General features: G+C 35.1%; 1 protein-coding gene across 1 annotated transcript in view; it reads right to left on the reverse strand.

The window, feature by feature from the left end:
* The window catches only part of LOC125242365, a 43,613-nt gene that overhangs the window by 8,965 nt on the left and 7,060 nt on the right, over positions 1-27,588 (reverse strand). The window contains exon 2 of the mRNA XM_048151168.1: positions 10,461-10,518. Within this exon, the coding sequence (XP_048007125.1) occupies positions 10,461-10,511 (51 nt within the window). The 5' untranslated portion in view covers positions 10,512-10,518. The remainder of the gene's footprint in view (positions 1-10,460; positions 10,519-27,588) is intronic.

Genomic DNA, 27,588 nt, shown 5'->3' on the forward strand with positions numbered 1-27,588 from the left:
AGTTTTTTCGCAATATCTTTTAACCGAGTTGTTCTTAATGGACATTTTTTTTCGATAAATCTAGTTAATAACACTAGTATATTTAACTGAAATTCCCAAATTGAAAGGGGGGCCCTTTCCATTTTAGCATTTTCGCTCCCGTAGCGTCTTAATATTTTAATTGCAGCATGACTGCCTGTATGATAGTTTTCTCTCATTATGGTTCACAACGCTTCTAAACGCTGTTTACCGTACCTAATTTAATTAGGTAAGTAACTAATACTTAAAAATTCTTGCCATTGAAAATTTTAATACCTACTTTATGAAAATATTTTTATGGCTTAAGTAAAGTAATATTTACTTAAAAGGTATTTATAAGTACTTAATTATTTCATAGGAAATAACAGGTGCCCAACTTGTTAAAAAAAATGTGGAGTTCCAAGCCTTATGCTTCATGTGCAAGAACGTGGTTTTTTTTTTTCAAAATTATTACTGCAATTCTAAGCAGAAAGGACCCTTATTTACAGTAGAGTCACCTTTAGGGGAGAAAATGGTACATTAAAAAAATATTGGCCATTATTACAAAGTGCATAAAGCCTAGACTTCATTAGTATCACTAGCTACTACGTTAAATTTAGCATGACTAAATTAGTAAGGGAATGTCAGCGGACCGTGGTTTTCAGGTCACGTCGGCATGGGGGAGGCAAGGCTGCAAACAAAATAAAACAGTGCCACACTCACATAGAAAGGTGAACCTTGTAAACTCGAGTTTTATTAAGCAACGTTGATAAATAGTAGATTATCACATACAATAAAATTATTATCATATTTTATAAATTTTTGATTTTCAAATAGGTCGGGTTCAATTTCAGATTATTCAGAGTCAACTAATCGAAACATGACATTTAATTTGGTACCAGTTTTGGTATTTACTACTTGTGGTCATTCGTGGTGTAATTTTGTCATACATACATAGGTGCATACCTTTTTATTTAAAAAAAATAGTAGATTGTACAACAATGGCATAACATAACCCCATTGACCCATTTGTTACCCGAGGCATTTTTTTTAAAATAGTAGACGAGGGTAAAAATGGACATTTATGCCCTTGTTGTACACTCTGCTTTTCATTTCGAATGCTAGGAAATAATTATATTTTTCACGGCAATTTACATCACAAAATAGCGAAAGAACATAATGGGACTACCTCTACATTCCTAATGACGTTTGTTCGAAAATCACTTGGCCTAACTCATTTGGCCGAATTATGAAATGCCTAACGCTCTTTTGGCCTAACGATCATTTGGCATAATTTAAATTTTGCCCCAAAAATGACATTACCCAGAACCGATTCGCTGTTAGAAAGGTAGGTTTAGGTTAGGTTAGAACCGTGACCTCACACAAATCTGAATCGCTTCTAAAAAAGTGGGTTTTAACGGCGTTAGGCGAAACAATATTAGGAAATTTAAATTAGGCCAAATGATCATTATGCCAAAAAATATTAGGCGATCTAAAAATCGAAGAAAAAACTTTAAGAATCTAGATATACATCCGAACATAATACATAGCCAATTCCCGCCAACTTACTATTTTTTTTTAATTTTCAACAAGTGATCAGAGTTTCAGACGCTTGGTTTTCTGCAAAGTCAAACATTTTTGAACGATAACAGACTCCTATTTTATGTGATTTACTAAATTTAATGACAGAAAATACGGAATTCTAATAAATTTTAGAAAAATTAAATAATATGAAAAGTTATGTCATCTAGGTACATAATTTTATTCCTCAGTAAAATTCTGCAATATGTTTTAACTGTTTGGCTGTTGAGTCCTTAGTCTTAGAATAAAATTTTACTTTATGCTCTAGAACATAAAATGCTATTTTATGTCATATACGCACGACATAAAGGTGCACTTCTTAAGCATTAGAAGTGAAAAGTAATATTTAATTTTGCAAGTTCATTGCTTTTGATCCAGAATAAAAAAGGAAAAGACACCCAAGACTACTCAAGAGGTTGCCAATTAAAGTTAATTAGTTTTGCTATTAAGCTTTGTAATGAACAGAAAAATAACCTACTTATCACTGGCAATAAGACACATAGATAGACAGAAGATAGAAAAGTCATTAAGAGGGGGTAGAGCAGGGAGAATTTTCAGAATCTGTCAAATTACCCCATTACACACACAAACACCCTTCACTCACACTACCTCAATTTACTGTGAAAGGTCAGTGACCCTTAATTTTTTTCAAGAGTGTTATTTTGAGTTTGTAGTCAACTACTTACCTCCTTTGAGAAATTAAACTGTAAAAAAGGTAGCATACAAGAAGACAGAGAAAAAATTCGCATCATCTAGCTTTCCTTCTCTGTTCATGTCTCATGTGACTTAAATTTACCTAAATATGTAGATAACGTTCCTTACTCAGTTGATTGTTTATCTAGGTGTATTTCAAATTACTTTGCACTTCATTTTGCGTTACTTTTCTATACTTACTTAGATTAAAAATCGTCAGCCTGCCTATCCCCGCAAACATTATTCAAAGTCGTATGTGAAGGCCGATACCTCCAGGCAGACAATTATGGTCGCGTGATAAATGATAAAACATTCAGCCCTATCGCACTATTTGTAAGTGCAATAGGGACGGTCCGATGTTTTATCATTTATCGCGCGACTATGATTGCCCTGCAGGTCTTCAGAGGCCTATGCTGTGCATTACGTATATGCGGGTTGTATTAAAGACTATCAGATATTTTCTTTATTCTTTTTGGTCGTTAGTTTTTTTATCATTTAGTTTGATACAAAATAAAGTATGTGTATAAAATAAAAACCTAATGAATAGAGTACAGCTAGCAGCAGTCAAGTCAGAGACACAAAGAAAGACAGGGAATATCGACGCATATCTTATCTTATCCCAATACCGCCATCGCCATCTGCATCAGACTCTTTATCTTACCCAATTTCCGAGTCTCTTCTCTAAATTTCAGTTTCTTGAGTTGAAAATGTTGAAACTCATACTTAGTAATAAATAAAACACAAAAAAACATATAAAAATCACAATATAATTTTAAATTATAGCTTAGGCCCTGTACCAGTTGCAGTCGCCACGTCTGTAAAGTCCCTTGTAGTTTCTTTTAAATGGCTAAATACCTAGATGTTATGTCATAAACATCTGTGACGTGACTGAAAATTAAAAAACATCGCTCAGAGATAAGGTTCAAATTAGCATGGCAAAAAATACAACAGTGCAGTCAAAATACGAAAAAGCAAATGTCAATGTCAATATCACTGCCGTATTTCAGGCAATAAGGGCTGTTTTCTCAAATATGAAAAAATCTCAAAAGCAGGACTTTATAAAGACTTTCTAGGAAAATTATTTTTAACTTGATAGGTAGACCAATTTATAAAAGTTGTACGAAAAAAAATTCTGAACTAAGTTTGTAACTATACATGAAAAGCATTTTTATCTTAGATTGCATATTTTAGTATCGTAACGATTTTTCTTTCAAATAAAAAAAGAATTATTAGAATAGATTCACGGTGTCTACCGTAAACTGGGGTTACATTGACCAATTTGGGAATTTAAACTTCTCTAGCTTCTACATGTAATGGGTAGCTATAGCTAGCTTCTACATTTAATGGGTATTTTTATCCATTAAATGTAAAGAAAGAAAAAAAATGGGGCCATCAACTTTTTTAGTCTTTTCCTGCTAAAAATCTAGAAAAGTAACAAAATAATGTACGCAGAAAAAAAACTATGAGATCAAACTTAAACTGACATTGGGGTTACTTTGATACCCCATGTTTTTTTTTAATGGTAATCGAATGTAACCCCTTGCAAAAGTATTTTATCTCAAGAAAAGATAAAAAAACGGTTCGCACAGTCAAATATTAGAACTCTTTAACGCTATTTTGGGGTTACTTTGATCAAAAATAAAAATTACCTGCCATCTTCGAAAAACCAACTTTATTTGTAATTGTTTCAATATTTATCACACGAAGAGATCAAATTATCTGCCTCAACTCAACAAGTACCGTGACATAATCAGACAATAATCAACTATGTGTCATTATGGTCAATGTTACCCCATGCAAGTGATCAAAGGCACCCCACAGAGTAAATCATTAGTAATAAATGCCTAGTTTGACTTTATGATACAAAACTCAATACTTACAATGGTAGGTATAGCTAAGCAGAAACACATTTCTGGCAAGCTACTTAATATTCACTGTGAACCTTTTACTTGAATACCACTACGTTAGTTTAGAAGTTATTTAAACATGAAAAATAGCAACAAACTATGCTTATATTTTAACACGTTATCCGCACTGCCCACGACCATACTTACTTGTTCACTGCGTCAGAGCACCATTTATAAAGGTTGGTTTAAGGTTATCATATGTGTAGATTTCGATAAATTTATTTTATTAATACATAACCGACTACTCACTAAAAGGGTCAACCCTAGCACTTTTCCCTATTCACCCCAACGTTAGGGTGAGCGAAAATTACTAAATAAAACGACATATTTTCAAAGACAAACCGAAGTTCACACCGCTGGAAGATTTTTTGTGTAAAAAATTAGCATGGAACATATAAAAAAAGTGCTATCGACGTTCAAAAGTCGGTTTTGGTCCTATTCAGCACAAATTACGGTAGTTCATACCCGTTCCGACCCCATGTACCCAAAATCTTTAGAAAACGATAAAGATAATTTAGTTTTACAATTGTGCGAAAAAAGATTCTAATTTGGCCAGATTTTTTAACCGACTTCCAAAATTCAAAAGGTATAGTTTTTTAAAATAAATGTATAGTTTTTTTTTTAATATCACTTCTGGTCCAATTTCAAACCCCACAAATATTAACGGCAAACTGATAATGACATTAAGTTTTTTTGAAATAAATTTGTGACATATGTGGGTAGTTTAGTAATTATAGGCACCGACTGATTGTGGGTAGGTTTATACTTTCGCTCTCTGCTAATAAATCTTGTATGGAACGGACGTGTTTTCTTTGGTGCCTCTTCATCAGTGCTGATCTTCGGCTGGGAGCATACCTTACAAAATTAAATGCCAAAAAAAAGTTTATCAGTAAAAATTACTTATTTGAAAATAAACTCATAACCGTTTTCATGCTTATACATTGAAATAGATATCACGCACGAAAGTAAGAACGACAAGGCCCCCTGGTGGCTGAGCCGGGAATCGAACCCGCCATGTCTCTCGCTATACCGTAATCCTCTAAGTGCCACTTGCATCAACGAAGATGGAGGATTAACCTGAGGGTTAACCCACTATTTTACATGGAATTTGACAGTTGACAGCCCACTAACCCTGAGTTAAGTGGTTGGTGCAAATGGACCTTATAAGATTCATATACGAGGTGGTCAAAATGTGCCTATCAGAGATAATATACACTAGAGAAATTTCGTTGGGTACCACACGGCGGGCGGGTGGCCTAGTGGTAATGACGTTAGCTGCGTAAGCTGAAGACCCGGGTTCTATTCCCGGCTCGGCCATCAGTAGGCCTTGTCGTTTTTTCTTTCGTGTATGATATCTATTTCAATTTATGTATGTATGTATGTGAACACTTTATTGTACATAAGACAAGTTAGGACATATAAATACAGTATAGTTATGGTGTACAAAGGCGAACTTATCCCTATAAGGTGTCTCTTTCAACCTTTGAGCGAATTGAGAATTTATTATTTATATAAACTTGAAAAAGAACAAATCAAAAATTATTCAATAAAATAATTTTATTTCTTCCATAGTTGTATAGTTTCATACTTATGATTTTTATTTTAAAGTAATCCATTTATATTATAGCAATCATGGGTGAAACGTGGAGGTTGACAGAAGTGTAATTAACATTTCTAAATGTTGATTTCTTGTATCTAGTCTAACTACGAAGCAATACATTGACTTATAAATTGCATCCATATACAGAGAGGTCATTCATAAAAACATCACTTTAGGTAAGTTATATATCTTTTATACAATTTGACAACCATTGACCACACATCCCAATTCACCCCTCTTCCGACCCTAATCACCCCCTTCGTACACCTATTCACCCCTTTGCGACCCGATTCCCCCATTCCTGATCCTATTCACCCCTCAGGCCGCGGATATTTATCCATCAAATTGAAATTGAAATTGAAATCGTCTGTCAATGAAAAGAAAATTATAGTAAGTATGTATGGAACATAAACTTTAGAAGTGTAGGTATACACTACATTCAAAAGGATAACGAACAAATTCTGAGCAAAATTTTACACAAAAATAAAGTTAAAATGAGTAAATAATACAATAAATTTAAATGCCAACTTTGACAGACATTTTCATGCCCCTAACTAAATATATTATTTTCCCTGGAACTACGGAACCCTACACTGACCGTGACCCGACGCGCTCTTGGCCGGTTTTTCTTCTCAATGAAATGCAGAGATAATAAAAAATTACACCTCCCAATTTATAATAATTTTTTTTTGCAAAAAATTCATTTTTGGCACAAGCTTTACCTTAGCCGACTGTACCTTTCTTTCAACAATCATCTTTTGCTCTCCGAGATGTTTCTAAAAACCCCTTACTCAATGGGGATACGACGTTTCATAACAGAGTTCCTCTGACCACCTTTCTGCTCCATCATCAGATCACCTCCATGATACCATAATATTGCATTGTCACGTGATTTACATATGTGTGCAAAATTTCAGCTCAATCGGAAACCGGAAAGTGGGTCAAATTTAGCTTCTACGTTTTGACCCAAACTAACAAGGCAAGTTGAATAAAAGCTTGTAAAAAGGCTTCTGATATCATATCAGATTTGTAATAAGTTTAGTTGTCATAGTTTAAGAACAGATGAGACAGACATATGCAATGATAATATAATACTGCACGTGTTTCGTGAGATGTCAAATCACCTCATACAATTTACCGCTCTAAGGCAACTAAGGTAGGGTTTGTTATTGCACTTTAATTACATATTAATGATTTCTAGCCCGTAAGATATATATTTGCTTTAACAATGGATAGATAATTATGCGAGTGAGAGTGTAATTTAGATTTTTATAAGGAAACAAATATTTTTAAGCGACCCGATCAGATATTTATACGAATAAGGACCCTCCCACATCTACCGTCTCGCGATCGTAGCGTCGGGCCAACTGTATGGCTAAGCCGCGCCGACGCGACGCGACGTCTTTTTCCATACAGTTGGCCCGACGCTACGCTCGCGAGACGCTAGAAAGAGAGACTATGTTTTTGCCGGTCACGAAGCATCACAATTTTTTGCCGGGAATATGTCGTCATATACTATGGCCTCTATAGAGAATCGGATATATTGTCACGGCCGTTCATAGTCATATACGTATGCTGGTGACTGTTCCATGAACATCTGGTCTAGTTGAATGGAGAAGTGCCATTCAAGACGAGCGTTACTTTCTAAACAACGATGAACTTACGGTTACTTACGTGTTCGTGGTATGCACAGGGTAATCTTTAATGAAATTAAAACATTTTTTTATATAAAAATTTGAACCAGAAGCACACCATACGGAATATTGTATTTAATAAATAGGTACTTATATACCCGCCCGCATTTCCCTTTATTCTAAGTAAGAATCGATTAATAAGTATCTAAATATGTAAAAATAAATTAAATTATAATTGTTTACATACAACCTGGTTGACAGAATTTGACGTAGGTGCTGTCATATATATTTTTAAAATGACGTACTGTTAATACCAGCGTAATGAAAATTTATTCCAATGAGTAAAAGAAAACATGAAACTCTTTTCAATTTAACCGAACTAGAATGAAATCATTTATACTCATTCGGTTGTGTTCGTTATTTTCTTTAATAATGTGATATATTTTTATTTATTTTTGATGCACAAGCCATGCATCTTTACACTTTAAATGAGATTGGATCTCCACCTGACATTATCGACTTACCCTATTTATTTTGAGCACAGTTTTACACTGGTATGGTTTTTCGTGTACGTACACGATTTTCTGTCAAAATATTTGTCAAATTTAATTGTCAACGCGGAGCGACCGGCGACACGTCTGCCTCCGATGAGCCGCTCACGGCATCTAATCGAAAGGAGAATTCTGACAGCAATGGCGAATGTGGAAATTTTACGATAGTTTAAATTTAAGGTAAAATTTCTTTGTTGCCTTTGAGAGGAAAAATATAAAAAACCTCAAAACTTGTAGTCCATTTATCTGGCTTTCAGAATCACATAATGTTATAACTAGAGTATTGAATTTTTTTAACAAAGTTTACTAAACGGCGACATACGTTTTTCTCATTTTAGGTCAACTTTGTGTGGGTTTAGTTATTACACCGTTAATAAATGGAGATTGTGAATAGTCAAAAGTTGTAGACACACTCTTTAAGATAATAACTACATTTATTTTATTTCATTTAATTTAGAAATGTGAGCAGCATTTGTTAAACGCCGAATGCACTTTTCGAGGATTTCGTACGACCCCCTCTTAATAATAGACAAGTCTAGGTACCTACTAGTGCGCCTTGGAAGGCTTTTTTACTGGGGTTTTAATTCCTCTCCTCTTAGTCAATAAATATTTCCGATGGTAATAATTTGTAGGTATTTTTAATGCAGCTGATCTGTGTAAGGTGTCCCTTAATTTTTTTAACGTATGATAATATTGTGGTTAACTAATAACTTGTGTAATAACAATAGAACATGTTTTAGTTATTTAATTGTTTTACAAGGGGGCAAAGTTGTTGTTTCACCGCACGTGCCAATATTGATAAGTGAAATCTTGAGCGTTGCGAGGGTTTCAAGTTTCAAGGCACGAAGGTAAAACAAACTTTTGCCACCGAGTGAAACACAACATTTTTCACCACACCACCACGAACAAAATACTGACTATTGCCCATTGCATATTGACCATTGCCCCCTTGTAAAACAAATTAATTTATGCAACCAAGTTCATTATATAAAAAGATGGGCCACTTGCGTATTCACAAGGAGTAGCAAACGTGACCAAACTAAATTCATAACGCAGTCTGTTGATTGGTGGTTATTGAGTAGGCCCCGGGCAGTGACCCACCAATCGTTAGTGAGTTATTCTTACAATCTACACCTACAGCTAACTTTTAATTTCAACAATTGACTTTATTATTCAATTACTATCAAAATAGATAAGGGTGTTAGATTGAAAAGATTGGTGTCAATCATATTCTAATAGTGGCTTAATAATAAACCTCAGGGTGGCGCGTGACCAAAGGCACGCTACATAAACTACAAAACTGATACTTCGAGTTTCTAGTAGTAGTTTTTTTTAGATCACTCAGATTAGGTATTTATATTTTACCTGCATAGGGATTGCAAATCCGGTCCGCCGAATCTGGCACCTTTTAGAAGCTACCGGGTTCGGCTGATTGAAACCACGGCTTGGTTTACAATTTTTACTTGAAATAGACAAAAATGATTACCTGCTTGTTGGGCGCAGGGATAGTTTTGAAAACGTTTAACAGAATTCCACTTTCCACACTGGTTGAAACGTTACAACTGCAATAATGATTACCTACTTGTATATTTATTTGTATCGTAATAATCTAAATTAAAAATTAAAATTAAAATTAAAAAATATTCCTACTTACTAAAACTAAGCTTAGTTAATGTCATTACCATGCCGTCTATTTAATTTTTCGCCAAGTTTCATTAAACTGAGAGAAGACTCAATCTAATACATAATTACATATTTTGAAATCCGTTAAATTTGGTTCTCTATCCAAAATGATGAAACGTGCCTATCCGCGAAGTAATATCACTTTAATCAAAACGAGTGAAAGGCTTTGCCAAGATTTTATTAAAAATATATCGAAGACGTGACCTGCCACGAGATAAGATAGGATTATGTAGGTACCTACATTTAAAAGTTGTCTGTCTGGCGGACAGTTTATCTGACTACAAACTTAAAGAATCACCTCAAGTACAAAAACACGCTGTAACTTATAAGTATATTTTACTCATATTAGGCCCAGTTTATTTATTTTTTTACATATTTTTATGTTAGAAACAAACGGGACTCTGAGACAAGACTTTCTAAGCAAAAGTTAATATTAATACTCGTATGCCGTCGATTAAATCAATGGGGTATTTACTCAATTTTGTTGTTTTTGTCCTAACTTTATATTATAGTGCTATTTTTGTATCTAAAATAAAGTCCTTGCCAAAAGTGAAGTGTTTACAACCAAAAACGCCTCTGCATGGTACGACAAATTCTGTTGCTGTATCGAGATCGCAAATCAACGTTTATTAAACTTAGAATACCTAGGCCTAACTAAACTAATGTTAATAACAAGCAGAAACATCTGCACCCTGATACTTCATATTCTTTAGGTATACAAATACTGTACAATAGGCTTGCCAAATTAGATTCCGAAAACTAGCCAAAGTCTTTCGCCAATACAAACTCAAGTTGAATTGAAACTTTGTCTCACCAAGTGTAATATGAGGAGGACGCCTATAGCCAGCCCGCGTCGCTGCCGCATCGTTCAACTGCAAACAAAAACATAAAAACATGAGTACATGAGTTGCCATCCGGCTCGGGTTACAACGAAAGTTCTAGGGAAAGTACACACAATGTAAATTCTTTGCTAGGTCAATGCTAGCTTGTCCTTCAGAGTGACACGCTTTTTGTTAAACACATAATTTACGTATGCATGTCGGCATTTCTTGAGATAAAAGTAAAATACCTATTCTTTACATTATCAGCGAAATTCCAAAGTTTGCCAATTTAAAAAAGTTTTGTTCGAAACAAAACAAGCTACTTTAACAAAGAAATAAAAAGGGACACATGCAAATAATCAGTTCGCCGTAGGTACATATCGGCAGGTCATTTCAAAATATATCAGTGGCGTATAACTGATATGCTGCAATCATTTTGGAGAACAAGTAATCTATAGGCTGCCTAAAAATTTTAAAACTCCGTCGAATTATGACAAATAACTATAATAATTTTCGTACAATTGGAATGATATCGACCATAACCTACTTTTATGCACATAATATAATGTAGATAACTAGATACCCATATACACGAGCGTTTACCACGAAAAGCGCACAGCATCGTCCAAACAATGAGCAGCGAACACCATTAGATCACAATTTTTACAGACAACAATAAGAAGTGCAGTTAAAAAAAACAATGTGCAGTAATTTTATGCAGCTCTCATGACTATGGCACAGTGAAGTGATTCTTCAAGTCATCATCGCGTTACAGACAATGTGAGTATAGCAGGTACTTAGTACAATTCTCACATAAGTAATTAGAACATGTCTGGTGCATTGTTGACCTTAGTCATTAGTTATTTAAGTTTATAGATCATTAAAGCTCAGAATGATCATGCCAGCCGGCCCACAATCCTGACGCTAGGCGCAGATCGAAACTCAGTCTGGCTCTGTCGCGCTAATACGGAAGGGCGACAGAGATAGATAGTGCATTTGGCTACGTACCCTATCCTCTTTTTAAAGTAAGCTAGAAGACCAATTACTGAAAACCGCATTAAAACGGTCTAGTATTTTAGGAGATAACCGGTAACATTCGTTTGCACAAACATACAAACAAACGCACAATCTCTCATCCTAAACGCATATACCTTCTTCGTGCGCGTCGTGGGTAAAAATAGGGAGTCTCGGGAAAGAAGATCGGTTAGTTTTTACTTCTTTATATCGAAATCAATGGTGCCTCATCCTCAATGGCAAAAACAAATCTAATGGTGGCAGAATGTATGATAATTATTTTGGAAAAATCTCTTCTTTATGGTGTATGTATGTAAAAACTAGAAGTTGTCCTTGCTGAAAGCTGTCAGACTTTCAGTCGGAACGCTCACCACAAAGTAATCACCATAAGACATTATTACGCAAATATGCCCCACATTCATCTAAATACCTAAAATTTGTTGAGGTTTTTGATTCGGAAACAAAAAAGCTGTGACAGACGGACGTCGAATAATTTTATTTAACAAATTAAAATACTTGAAACCTAAATAATATTTACTTTACCATGAATAAGTTAATTAACATGACATGGTACCTTTCACAAACTAATTCGTTGTTCAACCGCTTGTTAACCTCAAAGATAAAAGTGAACGAGCCGTACCCGAAACGTAAACAGATGAAAAAACGCCAGTCGGCTTGTTAAAAGCTCCTGCCGTGCACACCCTGCTAGCTTCAAAGCGGACGGACCGCGTGAAATCACCTTTCCATACAAACGTAGTGGTCATTTTCCTCCCTACAACATGCCCGGCATCCGTTGGCGCGTTGGGTCGACGACATCCGGAAAATAGCGGATCACAACTGGATGAGACTAGCCCAGGACCGGGAGAAGTGGCGTACTAGAAGAGAGGCCTGCTCAGCAGTGTGCGATAAAAGGCTGATATGATGATATCATTGTTGATTGTTTTGATACAGTCATTTTCAAATTTGTATGACAAAAACCTTTGCTTCTATTTTTTGAAATGATTACAACATAGAAAAAAGTCGAACGTAGTCGGTCGGTCGTGGTATATATATTGAACTATATAAAAATATATTCTATAATCAATATCTAGAGTGAAAAATGAGGTCTACATTTGTATGGAGAGCCGACCGTCCCCTACCCTCTTAATTGGCCGCGAAAGTAAAGCCCGTGCAAGCTTCAATCACCGAATAGTGGGCGTTCCTGCCCAACGGGTTGCATTTTGGGGCGCCCGGGCCGTGGGACCATCGGGAGAAAGTGGACAAGTGGACACCCACCGGAAACTGACGACTTTGTGGCACTTTGCCATATTTCGGTAAGATATGCGGACGAGTAATTACAGGGTGCGGTTCAAGCGTAAGGTTTGTTGCGAAACGTCGATGAAACTGTTGCGGCGTAAAAATTTACTGACACTTAAGTTTAATGTCGCTTTCAGCGACGACGTAAATCAAACAAGTTGGTAAGAATAAAGATTTTAGCTCCATCAAGAATTACAAATCTAATGCGTTTTCCTTCGTTCCGGATACGATCGTACTTGTCATGCTTGTACGTCTTGTACTGAGACTGACTGAAACATGACATGTTCGTATGTCGTTTCTGTCAAAATACGAAGGAAATTCTTTTCGCACTACATATGTGCCAGGGCCTATAGGTAACAAGAGTCGTTCAGACTCAGTTTTTGTGTGACAGAGTCAATATCGTTCGCCATAGAGTGTCAACGGTCGTAGTGATCGCACTCGTGAGTACCTATTCTTAACCCAGGGATATTGACGTCAGGATTGACAATTGGGAGTAGCTCAAGGATCTGAGGCCGAATCCTGGTAAGGGCCCGGCTCGGTAGGAAGTTTTTAACAAACATTGAGTTTTGTATTTTCACTGTCGGTATCACAAGTATAAAATTAAATAAATAAAAATGATTAGCAAAATTATTTTAGTTATACCTACCTACAATAAAAAAACATCAAATGAAAATAAAATGCAATTGTTTTTGCATCGTGCGACTCCAGACTAAGGCACGCCACACACAGTCTTAAAACTCATAATCTAAAATTGCGAGTACGCACGGCTAAATCAGACACACAGTCTTAAAACTCATAATCTTAGGCCGGCAACAGACAGTCTGAAAAATTCATAATCTGAAAAAAGATTTGTACCAGATTATGCATTTTTCAGACTGTCTGTTGCCGGCCTTAAAAAAAGACTCGTATGCAAACTGTCAGATGGCTAAATTGTATAGAACTCCGTGCACTCAATCTGATTTTTGTAAGATTATAATGTTTTCAGATTATGAATTTTAAGACTGCCTGTTGCCGGCCTGAAAGAATAAAAAGTTTCACTCTATTTTTTCTTACGCTCATTTACGCTCATTTATACATAAACGCTGCTCGTACAGGTAGTCGACTTAAACCTAGTTAGAGTTTATTTACCTAATTCACATTGAATGTATCTATTAACAAATCATCATTTAAGATTCAACCGCCGGAACATTATAGTAGGTTTATTATTGTTTGCCGCCCGGTCTTTAGCCAAACCTACAATCGTTTACGAACCGTAGCATATCATAGTTACGTCTCTCTATCGTTCTCCGCATTGGTGCGACAGAGCCAGTGGCTTATTGTTCGCCAAGCAGCTTCATCGACTGTACTCTTGGCTACAGCCTCTGAATCCGTATAACGTTCGAAATAAAAAGAGCTTGAAACCCAGCGCAGCGTAAACTTTTTTTGTACGGTTTGTTTTACATACAAATTTGTATCTAATTTTTAGGTATAAAGATTGGTTTTCCTATGTTTTAGATTTTAAGTCCTTAGCAACATATTAACAGAGATCGTTATAGATGAATTAATAACACAAACGGATATTTTACACCGTGTAATTTTTAGACTGTAAATACCTGCTGTTGTAATGGATTGTTATTTTCAATAACCATTGGTTTATTAAATGTCTAATGTGTAGCCTAGTCTAATGATAATAAAAACCCGTAAAATTATAAAATAAATAAATATATATTTAGTCATGGTGAGTAGAAGCTGTGATTTAGGACTGTAATCAATAGGGATGACGACTACATAAAAAAATGGCATTCTGTTTAGTCCGTCAGTTAGATCGTCCAAAAATACTGAACACATATTTTTCGCTTTTTCTAATTAATTAAAAAATACAAAGATATAGATCATCAAAGTTCCGGAGTGGGGCTTGTGACACACTTTTAAGTAAAAATTGTACCTAGACCGCCTAGGCGTGACGTCACGCGAAACTTCAGCGCACTGTACCGTCGTCATTAATTTTTCGTTTACGATCAAAAGAAAAAATACGTGTCTAAAATTCTTTGATAATCTAACTGATGGACGAATTAGTTTTATTTAGTCGTCTCGCCTATTTTCTGAATTGGTTTTTAACTACTGATATGACGACGTGTAAGTATATAACATTACGTTAAATATTTTCTCGGTGCATAAATATCTAATACAAGTTGGTATATCTTGGGTTGGTATGGGTTAAATTGTGGCGTAGGCGAGAGGCTGGCAACCTGTCACTGCAATGTCACAGTTTCGTTTTCTTTCAACCCCTTATTTGCCAAGAGTGGCACTGAAGCTTTAGTAGTTTCATGTGTTCTGCCTACCCCTTTATGGGATACAGGCGTGATTGTATGTATGTATGTATGTATATCTTGGGTATGGACCTACTTACTTAAATATAGGTATATTGTTGTGAGAGGGTTAAAATAAAACAATCAAATGATGACTATGAACTAGTATGCAAATAAATGAATATTGTAGGACATTCTTACACAAATTGACTGAGTCCTACGCGGTAAGCTCAAGAAGGCTTGTGTTGTGGGTACCTACTCACGATATATATAATATATAAATACTTTTATATACATAAAAAAACATCAAGGACTCAGGAACAAATATCTGTGCTCATCACACAAATAAATGCCCTTACCGGGATTCGAACCCGGGACCGCGGCTTAGCAGGCAGGGTCACTACGCGCTAGGTAACACCGGTCGTCTAAAATAAAGATCTCATATCTCTTATTCTCTTGAATCTCTTTATATTTGCCCAAGTTATATGCATAAGTATTGCAAGTATAGAAAACCGTATAAGTACCGTCCCAGCAGTGTATACTGGACAATGATGTCTTTCGTCACATTAGCATAACACCTAATGGATTGACCGAATGAATGGGTCTAGGCTGAATGATCTATTGAATGAATGGCGAACTGGTTTCGTTTGGCAAAAGGTATTGAGAGCGTTGAACCGCCTTGCGCGTGAAAACGAAAGTCGACAATGCGTAAAAGGGATGAACTTGTTGCATCATTTCGGTTATTTGGCGGGTTATACTCATTCATAATCTGCATAAAGCTATACCTACGCACAATATAATAATCCGATCCGATATCGGATGTCGGACCGATACATTACAGGCGCCATCTTTGGATTTTTCCATTGAAATCCGACATCCGATATCGGATCGAATAATGTGAAAACGGACTAACAGTAAAAGCCAAGGCAACTGTGCAACTAAAAAATTAAATACAATTATCATGTAATCATCGCGCGCCTAAGGATGTCGAAGACCGGGCAAAGTGGAAAAACTGAGCAGGAAAGCGGACCCTGGCGCTAGGCCGGGAAAACGCTAGGTTGAAGAATTATCATTTAATCATGTGTTTGTGTATGAGAGTTAATCTGTTGACGGTGGAGAATTTTTCCAACTATTCTCTGCCAGCACTGACTTTTTAATACGGAACGGCTCCTATGATTTTCACTTCGTTCATGTAACTGCGTCTAGGCCATACTCTACATCTCTTGCGTTGCGTGACAAGACCCCTCCTGAATAGTTTTAAAAAACTGGTCGTGTCGTATCAAATGTCCAACCATCATTCTTACTCGTATATTTTCGATTGTTTTCGAGATAGCTCGTGTTTCAATCACTCTTCGTAACACCTCATTCGTAATCTTATCTGTCCAACTAATGATGCCTCTATTCATAATGATTCGTATAGATTCCCTTCGTATTTTGTTTTATAAAAAAATTTATTAAAAAAAGGTGATGATACTTAAGATTTTTTTTTTTTGCTTTTTGACACGGCGATATCGAAATGTACGTTAATTCGCCCTCATTGGGCATGCAAAATTAAGGCGAACATGTCCAAGTAAGTAGTCATTATTGACATAATTTTCAATTTTACATACATTAACAATTTTTTTTTCAGTGTCTAAAATAGTTACTTATAGAATATTAATGAAATTCATTCCTATATACTCGTATGTTTTTTACGCAAGAAAAAATAAATATCAATAGACAATAATAACTATTGTTTTTTTAATCGGTCATCTACATCTTAAGACACAACTATGAGATATAAATTGGACGCCAACATTCGGTCAGAACTCAGAAAGCGTGCGTGTCTTTGTTTACACTTTCTCCCATCGATTGACACCGCGTCAATTACTGTTACCGGTGTTACGGCGCCCACGCACATGCTACCCATGTTCCGGATACACATTTCATAACACGCATTTATCATTTGGCCTCAAGTGCTCAGCTTCTTGTTTGTTGAGTAATGTAATATAATTTCACTATAGGTATGCAGACCAAAAATGGTATGGCTACATGCACGGATATCTAAGTAATGCTCCGCTTTGCAAGAGCAAAAAATTGAAAACTGGTATAGCTTACTCAATTTTTTTGTATTCAAATTTACTAAGTAGTTAATGTTTTTTTTTTTTGCAAGTGGGCATCGAATATATAGTCACCGCCAAGATCTGGAAGATATATTTAATGTTTATGGTAACAAAGATGTGATACGACGATATTTATGTTCAGTGGGCATGCATTACAAAATTGGTAATACAAAAATTCTGCAGTAATGTAGTAGTAGTGTGAAAAAGATAAATTCTGCGTGTAAAAAGATTTTACGATTTTCACTTAGTGAAATCCGCCAAACATTACCATTTCTAAGTGCAAAGTGTTTACCTACGCAAGTGCGTTACGAGAGTCACGTCAATGTCATATTGACGGTCATGGGCCACGGCGTGACACCGCAGGCGGTCAACGACATTTTAGGCTTTACTTTTGCTTTCGCTAAAACTTTTACTCCTGCGTTCCATTTTTAGTGATTTATACTATTACTTCACTTATCAGTTCTTATTGGTGCTAAATAAACGTGAGCCGCACTCCACTTTCACCGATCTTCTCGTGATTTGGTAGTTCAATGACTCACGAATTGGTTGGGACCTGAATGTTACTGATTGTTACACATACAATTATACAATATTTGATGATACAGCTAAGGTTTGAAGCATGTGATCAAAGCGAACTGTAATGCAGGCTTTTAATTTATGCTTTTTTTAGTTTGGGGCATGTCGATCTGTGTAAGAAAATATTCTATTATTTTTGAAATAGTCTAAAGAGCTGAATATTAACTTAAAATCCTTAAATTTTTTGAAAGTTTGTCGCTATTGTTTTGTCAATTTATAAACACGCTGAATTTTTTACTAGTATGAACTTAAGTTGGGCTCCATCCCTCTACAGCAGAGGTCTGCAAACTTAATGCGCGCGGATTGACAGGACTGATTTCCTTAATTGCTGTTTTGTTTTATTTGAACTCAAAATCACAATCACATTTCTTTTTAATGAATACCGTAAACAATTTCACCCCTTTTTGTCATTCGAGATTTTAGGGTATTAAAAGAAAAACCAGTAAGTAGTATTTTTTATTTCGAAATAAACTTTCATCTGTGTGTATCTTTATCTTCTTTCTCTTAAGGGATGAATTTTCAAACTCACTAAAACTCAGTTCTTACAAGCTTTTAATAATAATGTATATATTTATGTTTGTAGGGGTCAATCTTGCAATTTAAATTTAGCCCACTTTACGACTTTCAATGAAGCTGAAAATTTGCATATACAAAAAGTGTGACAATGCATGTACCTATTTATCTTTATTCAATCAAACAATTCTTAACTCATAAGAACTATTGACAATTTATAATTGCACTAAAAACAATCCCTCAACATTCATTCGCATGAAATCCTAGGAATATCGTACAGTTACGGTGTTAATTGTCGGCAGACAATAGTGCACCCACGTCGCTGGGAAGCGCCGTAAACCCACATACCCAGACCTGTTGGCACACATTAAACGACCTCGCCTCGTGCTCCAACTTTTAATCAGGTTTTTATGAACCTGACTTGTGCAGGGTTCTCTAAATTTAATGCGACGGGATTGCCAGGGCTGATTTCCTTACGTGAGCCAAACGCACTCGCGTCTCGGATCCTCAAACCGGATTGGAACGCTTTGGTGGGCTGGAGTATATAGAGAGCTCTGCTCTAGGGCAGTAGATAGTGTGAAAGGATGGTAGCCTGGTAAAAGACCCTTTCACATCACTCGAGGTGGTTTGTTACACTGAAATAGTCCTAAGGAGTTTGCGCTCCAGCGCAGATTAGTTGAGCTGTCTCTAGAAGAGGCACTGAAACTTGAGCAGTTTCGTGTACGGCCTACCCCTTTTAGGTGTGAGTTTTTATATATGTATGCATGAAAAATGTATGTAAATATTATGTATTACCTTAATTTACGTGCCAAAATTTTTTATAAATAAATAAATACCTAATGAACAGAAATTGTATTGTAAGACGAGCTAAAAAACACACAAGAAAAACCATCAGAAAAAATGTCATTATATAATAGTATATACACCTACATTTGGTAATGAAAGTGAGTGTTTCCCACGAGTTCGTTTAACAAGCGAGGCGGCGGACGTTAACTTTGATTTGAACCTTCACTCACACCTTCGTTAATGTTAATAGTAAAGCGGCCAATCATCTGAAATTAACATTTAATTTTACTACAAATCAGACTACAGTAACTACATAGCTCCGGCGCAAATAATTCTAAATAGACATGCTCATCAAATTTATCGCCTTGTAATCTCAAAGCAGCGGCGCTTAGTCACGCTTGAATTTACAATCAAAACACTCAGTACAGAGTGGTCAAGATGCAAATGACGTACGTACGTACAATAAATCAATATTTCAATAGTGAGTGGTAAGTAAGAGTAGTCAAAAACGAAAGTAGAATCGATCTAAAATCGGCACCGCCGAAACATCGGCTGGGATTGTGGTCAGTCGGTCGGTAACTTTCACCTGGGACTAATTAGCGATCAACTTGATGTTTACACGACCACCGCGTCGATATCGAGATACCCATGTGTATCGACACATCGATGTATATTAGCCATCTATAACCAGATAAGAGAAGGAATGTCGGATTAGATTAGATGAGTAATTATGCCGACCGGTCCGAGATTGGGCAAGTGTAACTCGTTACTTTAATTATGATTAAATTGAGTGAAAACTGTCTGTATCCGCGTAGGTGGGAATATTTCTTGCAATCGAATGTAGTTTTAAATTGTATCATTGAAGTTTAAAATTAATAAGCAAGTAGCTACTTTCATTATAAATAAAGTACGAAACGTAACCAAAATACTTTCAAGCAATGTTTAAAACCATGTGAAAAGAGAGCTTTTATCCGTCGCGGCGCCTTTGCGTCTGCCACAAAAAACGCACACAATAATGCGTAACGTCGTTACTATTTATTGTTACTAGTGCAGCACCCACGCGCCTTCGGAAGGATATGTACGTCTATTAGGTATACATGGAATGAGGATCATACATGGATGATTGGATGAAAAATTATTCTGTAAACAGAAAAAAACTGAAAATGTTTGTTGAACACTTAATTACAATACAAACCCGAGATTACAATGACTATTTTTGAAACACATACAACTTTCATCAAAAGCTCTTTACTTATCATAAAATTCACCTAGTTCTGCAAGCGTTTCCTAACGATATCCGTAATCTCAGCACATGAGTATAAGTAGGGTCGATAAATCCATCGGCTGCCGACCGACTGTTTATGTGGAGTAAGTGCGAGATAATTACCTACCGTGCTGTGATTAATGTTTGTAATTCCGTGTAATAATTTGTAATTCTTTATCTCTGACAAAAGAAATACAATTATTAATTATTAAAACGTATTTAATAAAATATGATTAGTTATTAATTTATAAATTATATTATTAATCCTTATAACGTCACAACATTGAAACCACCAACTGTATTCAAAGCTGAAACGTAGTAACTCTGATGAGCACATTCTTTTTAAGCTTTTATTGACAAAACAATGTGTTGTATTTTAACATAAGCATTTTTTTTTCTTGTATTGCTGTTGATGGTATAAATAAATAAAATTAAAAATAAAACAAGACACGGGTTTTGTTTCAAAATACCTAGTACTCATGATAAGTTATTCATACTTATGTAAAACTTACCCACCTATTGCTATAAGTTTTGATCCTATAAGTTGCCTTAGCAACTACGTATAATTAAAGTTTTAATTAATTATGATAAGGCAGTACACACTTTTTTACAGCCTTCTATAGACAGGTACATTTTGCGCTTCAACTTTTCTCTGCTTCACCAAACACCAATTATCATATTTACAGATTCAACACCCCACGTGTGAACAGATCAAACAAAAGACCATTTGTATATGTCAATTAGACACCGGCGGGTACTTGGAAACCGCTTTCCCTTCGGCGATGTGATCGGTATTTGATTGTGATAAGCGAAATTTAATTGAATTACTTGGAAGCTAAGAAAACAGAAAGTGTTCAGTAAGACTTTTTTAATATTCGCACAGCCTTAATTGTAATACATTCACAATAAAAGCTTATCACTGCTACTACATCCCGTTATGCTTTTAATTATTAAATTACAAAATAGCACTGTGGAATTGTGGATGTTCAACTTTCAAACAATGTATCCCAGGATAACCCCTAAAATTTTGACATATTGGTACATCGGGCTAGGGTGCCGTAAAGATTCTTAGGGCCACTTGCACTAACGAAAATGGAGGTTTAACCCGTGGGTTAACCCACCATTTTATATGAAATTTGACAGTTGACAGCCCACTAACCCTGAGTTAAGTGGTTGGTGCAAGTGGGCCTTAGTGGTGTCTGTGACTCTTCCAAGGAACACAATTGAATTTGGCAATAAAACTACCTCCTCCTCCGCCAGACTTAGTTCCGGAGCTTGAGCTTGAAGAAGGGATCTTTTACGACACCGACAGATTAAGTACTGCCATTGAAATACTTTATCACATTTATCAGCAATAAAAACCACAACAAAATGTTTGGAATCTTAACATAACTTTGACCATTGTCCCAATCCCAACACTTCAAATACTTCAAACATTCAAAACGCGTTTGTACCTTGTTAAAACCCGGTACTTAGGTACCTGTCACTTCATTTTCGCAAAATATTTAGCAACGAAATTTTGCGTCGGATATAATCGCCGCATGCCGCATTCCAATTTTGTACTTCAAAAAGGCCGACAACATATCGTGTGCGAAATTAAAAACACTTTCGCTTACCGAGGAACCTGTTTCGTAAGTTTGTAACGGTTTTGGACTACGATAAATTACTAAAATATAGCTTGTTACTGACTGTGTAGTGTAGGTATAAAAACGTCTGTCTGTCTGTCGTTTGTTTGCAAATAAGTTTTTATAACTTTGTGACTGACGTTATTGACATGAATTTTCATTTTGTTACAGAATTTCAGGAGCATTGTTCAACATTTTTATAAATTTACGTGGTTTGAAGGAGCAAGATCTGTGTGCAAAGGTGAATATTTTAGTAGCTTAGTAGTGGGTTAAATAAATGGAAACATAGCCAGTAAATAGTAAGCGTGCTGGAAATGCGGCAAGTGTGATGGGTACCTTTGCGTGGGGAACGATGAGGGCTGGATTGTTTAACTAGTGACGATACGATACAGTCAATTGTCCATACAAACGCTCTCGACTATTTCCTCCCTGGTTTTTAAAGATAGAGCAATGATTTTTTTCAACACAGATTAATATTATTTTATCTGTGTCGGACCGTTTTGATTTTTTGATATTCTTATTTTTAAAAACGCTAGAGGCCATCAAAAAAATCTAAAATCGGCCTTATTCATTACGTCGCAAAGCAAGGTCTGGTATTCAAGATTAGTAACAATTAGCCAAAAAAACTAAACGGTCTGACACAGTAATTGTTATTTAGATTCTTAAATTTCGTTACGATTGATTGAGTTTTGAAGGAGATTCGATTTTAAAGATTCAACTAATTATATTTTTCAACATGTGATCAGGGTTTCAGACGCTTGGTTTTTGCCAAGTCAAACATTTTTTAAACGATAAGTAATCGAATCCTATTTTATTTTATTTACTTAATTTAATGACAGAAAATACGGAATTCTAACAAATTATAGCAAAACTAAAATAACCTATCAAAGTTTTGTCACCTACACAATTTTAATTTTGCAATATGTTTTAACTGTTTGTCTCTTGAGACCGATTACCTTAGTCTTAGGCCGGCACGGCAACAGACAGTCTTAAAATTCATAATTCGATAAAGTCATAATCAGTACAAAAATCAGATCGAGTGCACGGAGTTACATATAATTTCGCGACTGTCCACACACACTCTTGTTTTTTAAGATTATGAATTTTAAGACTGTCTGTTGCCGGCCTTAGAAGAAAATTGTACCTACTGTATGCTCTAGAATGTAAAATGCGATTTTATGTCGTCTTCGCACTACATAAAGGTGCACTTTTCGAGCATGAGTGAAAACGATTTTTTTTTGTTATACTTATACAGAAATGCCTGCCAACAATACTATATTTATATACTATGATTACTAAAATAATACTCTCTTTAAAAAAAATTACATTATGTAAACACTGTCAAACCATTAAAATCTGTCAGTAAATAAGAACAAAGAAAACTATTTGCATCCTTTTCTATAGCAATAGAAAAGGATGCACAATTTTATTGAGCAATAAAATTGTGTAGGTGACAAAACTTTGATAGGTTATTTTATTTTTGCTATAATTTATTAGAATTCCGTATTTTCTGTCATTAAATTAAGTAAATAAAATAAAATAGGATTCGATTACTTCCCGTTTAAAAAATGTTTGACTTGGCAAAAAACCAAGCGTCTGAAACTCTGATCACATGTTGAAAAAAAAGTTGGCGGGAATTGGTTATCTTATGTACCTATTATGTTCTTTCGCTTCACGACAATTTCGTGGTGTAAATTGCCGAGAAAAATATAATTAATTCCTCGCAATGATTTTTTTGCAATACCTTTTAACTGAGTTGTTCTGAATGGACAATTTTTTTTCGATAAGTCTAGTTAATAACACTAGTATATTTAACTAAAATTCCCATATTGTATATGGGGGGCCTTTCCATTTTAGCATTTTCGCTCCTGTAGCGTCTTAAGGTTTTGTTTTTTATTATTTATAGTCAATGTTCGATGTTTATTATAAAAGTGTTAGATATTTGTAAAATAAGATGAAGGTAAAATAATGGTTTATTATTTGTTGTATTATGTCGTCTTTATATACGCGGTATTGCACAATCCTCGATTAACTACTTAGTTGACTCAAGAGCTCAGTGTCAAAACCAACCATTAAAGAGTACAAAAAAGCTTAAAAAATACCAATGTATCTGATTGACATGCGTCTTCCACTCCAATAAGCACAATTGGCAAAAAATAGTAGTTATTGATGTCTCTTCATTTGATGGCAATCACTTCACTATACCTACTGTTTTTTTGCCTCTGTCACTTTTTTTACATGAGCCTTTCTACGTAATCCAACACTAACATCTTTCCTCACCATTCCTGTACAAATATGTTTTTTTTTCGTCTCATCACATACTTCATTGAACATACAGATATTTAAAGTGAACATAGTACAATTTTGGACGTCTTATAGTAAGGACAGGTTGGTTCTCTGACTTTCATTTTCGATAATCTTGTTATGAAAGTAATTTGTGCAATAGGTTTTATCGCTAGATCGTTATTTGGTTACCAAATATTCATTTCAATGTAGGCATTTTTTTGGTGTGGGTTCGTTGGTGGTGGTTGGGTTAAATAATACCTAATCAGGGTAGTGAACTTCAAGTTTTTAGGGAAAGCATGTATAGTATATCGCCAAGAGTAAATAATTATTTGACATAATTACCATCATCCGCTAATAAACTTTCTTTGAGCTACTTCAATCGCTTTTGCGACGGTTAAAAGCAAAAGATTATTTTATTGGTTATTCCAATTAGTATTTATTGATTTACCATCTGTTTTTATTGATTTCCGTTTATATTAAGGGAAGGTTCTTTGGGTCAAGTACAATTCAATATCTAATAAAAACGAGTGTCTTATCAAATAACTGATCAAGTCAACGACAACCTTTACTACTAATACTACTTCCTTTCCTAATATTATTTGTCACGTGCCGTCAAATACTTGACATTAACTTATAATTATGTTATTCTTAAAATTTTCTCACATTTATACATTAATTTGTTACGTATGAAAACGATAAAAAAAATATTAGTGCGTTATGAACAGAGATCGGACGGATTTGCGACATTCTTAGTGACTTACGTCATTTTAATGACTTTTAGTACGAGATGACGCACAAAAATCCTAAATACGTCTTCTGATTTGAATTAGATCTGGATTAGTTACCTACAAAATCTCAGTTTCAAAAGCGATCGTCATTCAAATATTTTGCGATGTAATTAGGTATGATATTATTAAAGTGCGGTAGGGGCATTTTCAGAAATTGGGACCCAAAATTAGTGACAGTCTCGATGTCAGTTTTGTGACGACGATTAAGAATAGAATTAGTCTAAAAACCAACTTTTTTCATATTCTAATGTAGATTATATGTTCATAGTTTATGTAATTAACACAAAAGCAATATTTTTTATTAAAATTTCATGCTTAATTGTCGTCACAAAATTTTTGTCAACTACCGTCACTAATTTTGGGTCTCAATTTTTGAAAATGCCCGTAAGCACCATTATCACGAGGTTGACATTTATCTGACACTGACATAATCGCTAGCGTGTGCGTAATTCTATTGCATGATATTATACTAATTATGTAAGCGAATAACGTGTCAAACTCGCGGTAACAATACCTACAGATGCTTACAAAAAACGTTTCAGATCGCTCGTTCCTAGGAACTTGTATGAGTTGCTTAAGTTAAGACGCAAGGAGGCATGTGCAGGAGGGGTCAATTTTTCATACAAAGGCTCTCGACTATTTCCTCCCTGGTTTTTGAAGCAGAGCCAAAAAAAGTAAACGGTCTGACACAGATTATTTCATTGTTATTCATATTCTTAAATTTCGTTCCGATTAATATCTGACCGATAATCTAGTTAATAACACGACTATATTTAAATAAAATTAACAAATTAAAAGAAGCTCCTTTCCATTTTAGCATTTTTGCTCCTGTTGCGTCTTAAATTAAGCGCAAAAGCAAATACAATTGAGTTGAACTTTCAAGTTTCAGGCAATCTCGCGTATACCTTATAGATTGGAATCCTTTTTCAAGGTCTCTTATCACCAGAGATCGGATTTTTGTGCGTCATCTCATACTAAAAGTCATTAAAATGTCGTAAGTCACTAAGAATGTCGCAAATCCGTCCGATCTCTGCTTATCACACTGATAAGGTTCAATATTTTTTTCATGTTTTTGGCTCGAACGTTCTATATCTTAAAATACCACAGTTGGGTTTTGTGGACATAGTTTCGCATGTCTAGGCTGGGCCTATTGGGCCTAGGGGGAAATCGGGCCCTAACTTAAATTCGACTTTGTTTAGCCTTGCCTGTTGAAGCTCTCAAAGCCATTTTACCATAAAATAGGACATGACCTCATTAACCACTCAGTGGTGGCTAACGGTTTACTCGTTGAAAATAATTTTACTTCGGAAAAATATTAATTTCAAGGCAAATTTGGTAAGTTTCACCTAGTTTAAGTAATCCAACTGCTTGGTCATCTTACAGATTTCCAGCACCTATTAATACCTTATGCGCAAAGCATTCACCTATAAACATGAATCTATTAACACCGATATATGCTTGCTGATGTACCTGCCCATTTGACCTGAGACCTGAACTTTCTCCATACCGTGCTATACTGGTTCTGTTTGGCATTATATGTAAAATTTATGTTTGTGTTTGTGTATATCGGAATGTAAGTTCGTATGTTTTATGTAGAGGTAGGAAATTGGCTAGATTGCAAGTAAATAATCAGTATGTCAACTGCAAGTTTTTACAGACGAGTACTTGTTTCAAAACGAGTCCTTCCGTAGAGATAAGGGCAAGAGAATCCGGAGCAATGCATCGGAAAAACAAGTAGAAAGTAACTGTAGACAGTGTAGACACTGTGCATGCATATTTTTTATGTTTATTGGACTATGTAGTACATTGTAAATACAACATGTGATTTCTACAATAGCCATGAGAACTATGTAATGTAATAAAGTGCCTACTTAGCCGAAATCTGACATTTAATTTTCTTACCTGTGGAAATAGTTTTCTTTTAACTTAAGAACACGTGCTTAAAAGTTGAACAATATGGAATTGAACTAACGTAAACATCGTTTACTTTTCTGAAAGAACAGCCTCATGTTAGAGATCTATTATAATTAAGCAATTTTTAGGTATTTGAGCCTTTAGAAGTATAACTATTTTAATATACCTCTGTATCATAAAATTGCAATTAGTACTAATTTTAATAAATGACATGATTAATAAATAATTACAATAATCTTACATTAACATGCATAAACTTAAAAACTAGATCTAACCTAACAATACACACACAGATACAAAAACCTAACCTACAAAGCCCTCCCCGTATCATAATCATAATCATCATAATCATAATTATCAGTTACATTTAAGTGAACGATATTGGGAAAAGAGTTAAATTTTATTATTTGTAAAAACAGAAATTAAAACAACTAGGTAAGTTTTATTTACTTATTATATGGTTACTTAGGTAATTTGTATTATAGTTGTAGGATTGAACCCCGAGAGTTTTCATTATCCTTCGGAATAAATGTTCTCGAAGAAATGAAAACTTATTAATTGTTTTCCCAAATATTAATCAAGCTCCTAACACTTGTTATAGGCCACGTTCTCACATCTCACACACTACTTTCCATTTTTATTGACGACCATCGCTAAACAAAGGTGAGA

The sequence above is a fragment of the Leguminivora glycinivorella genome, chromosome 2 (assembly GCF_023078275.1).
Source record: "Leguminivora glycinivorella isolate SPB_JAAS2020 chromosome 2, LegGlyc_1.1, whole genome shotgun sequence".
Classification (NCBI taxonomy): domain Eukaryota; kingdom Metazoa; phylum Arthropoda; class Insecta; order Lepidoptera; family Tortricidae; genus Leguminivora; species Leguminivora glycinivorella.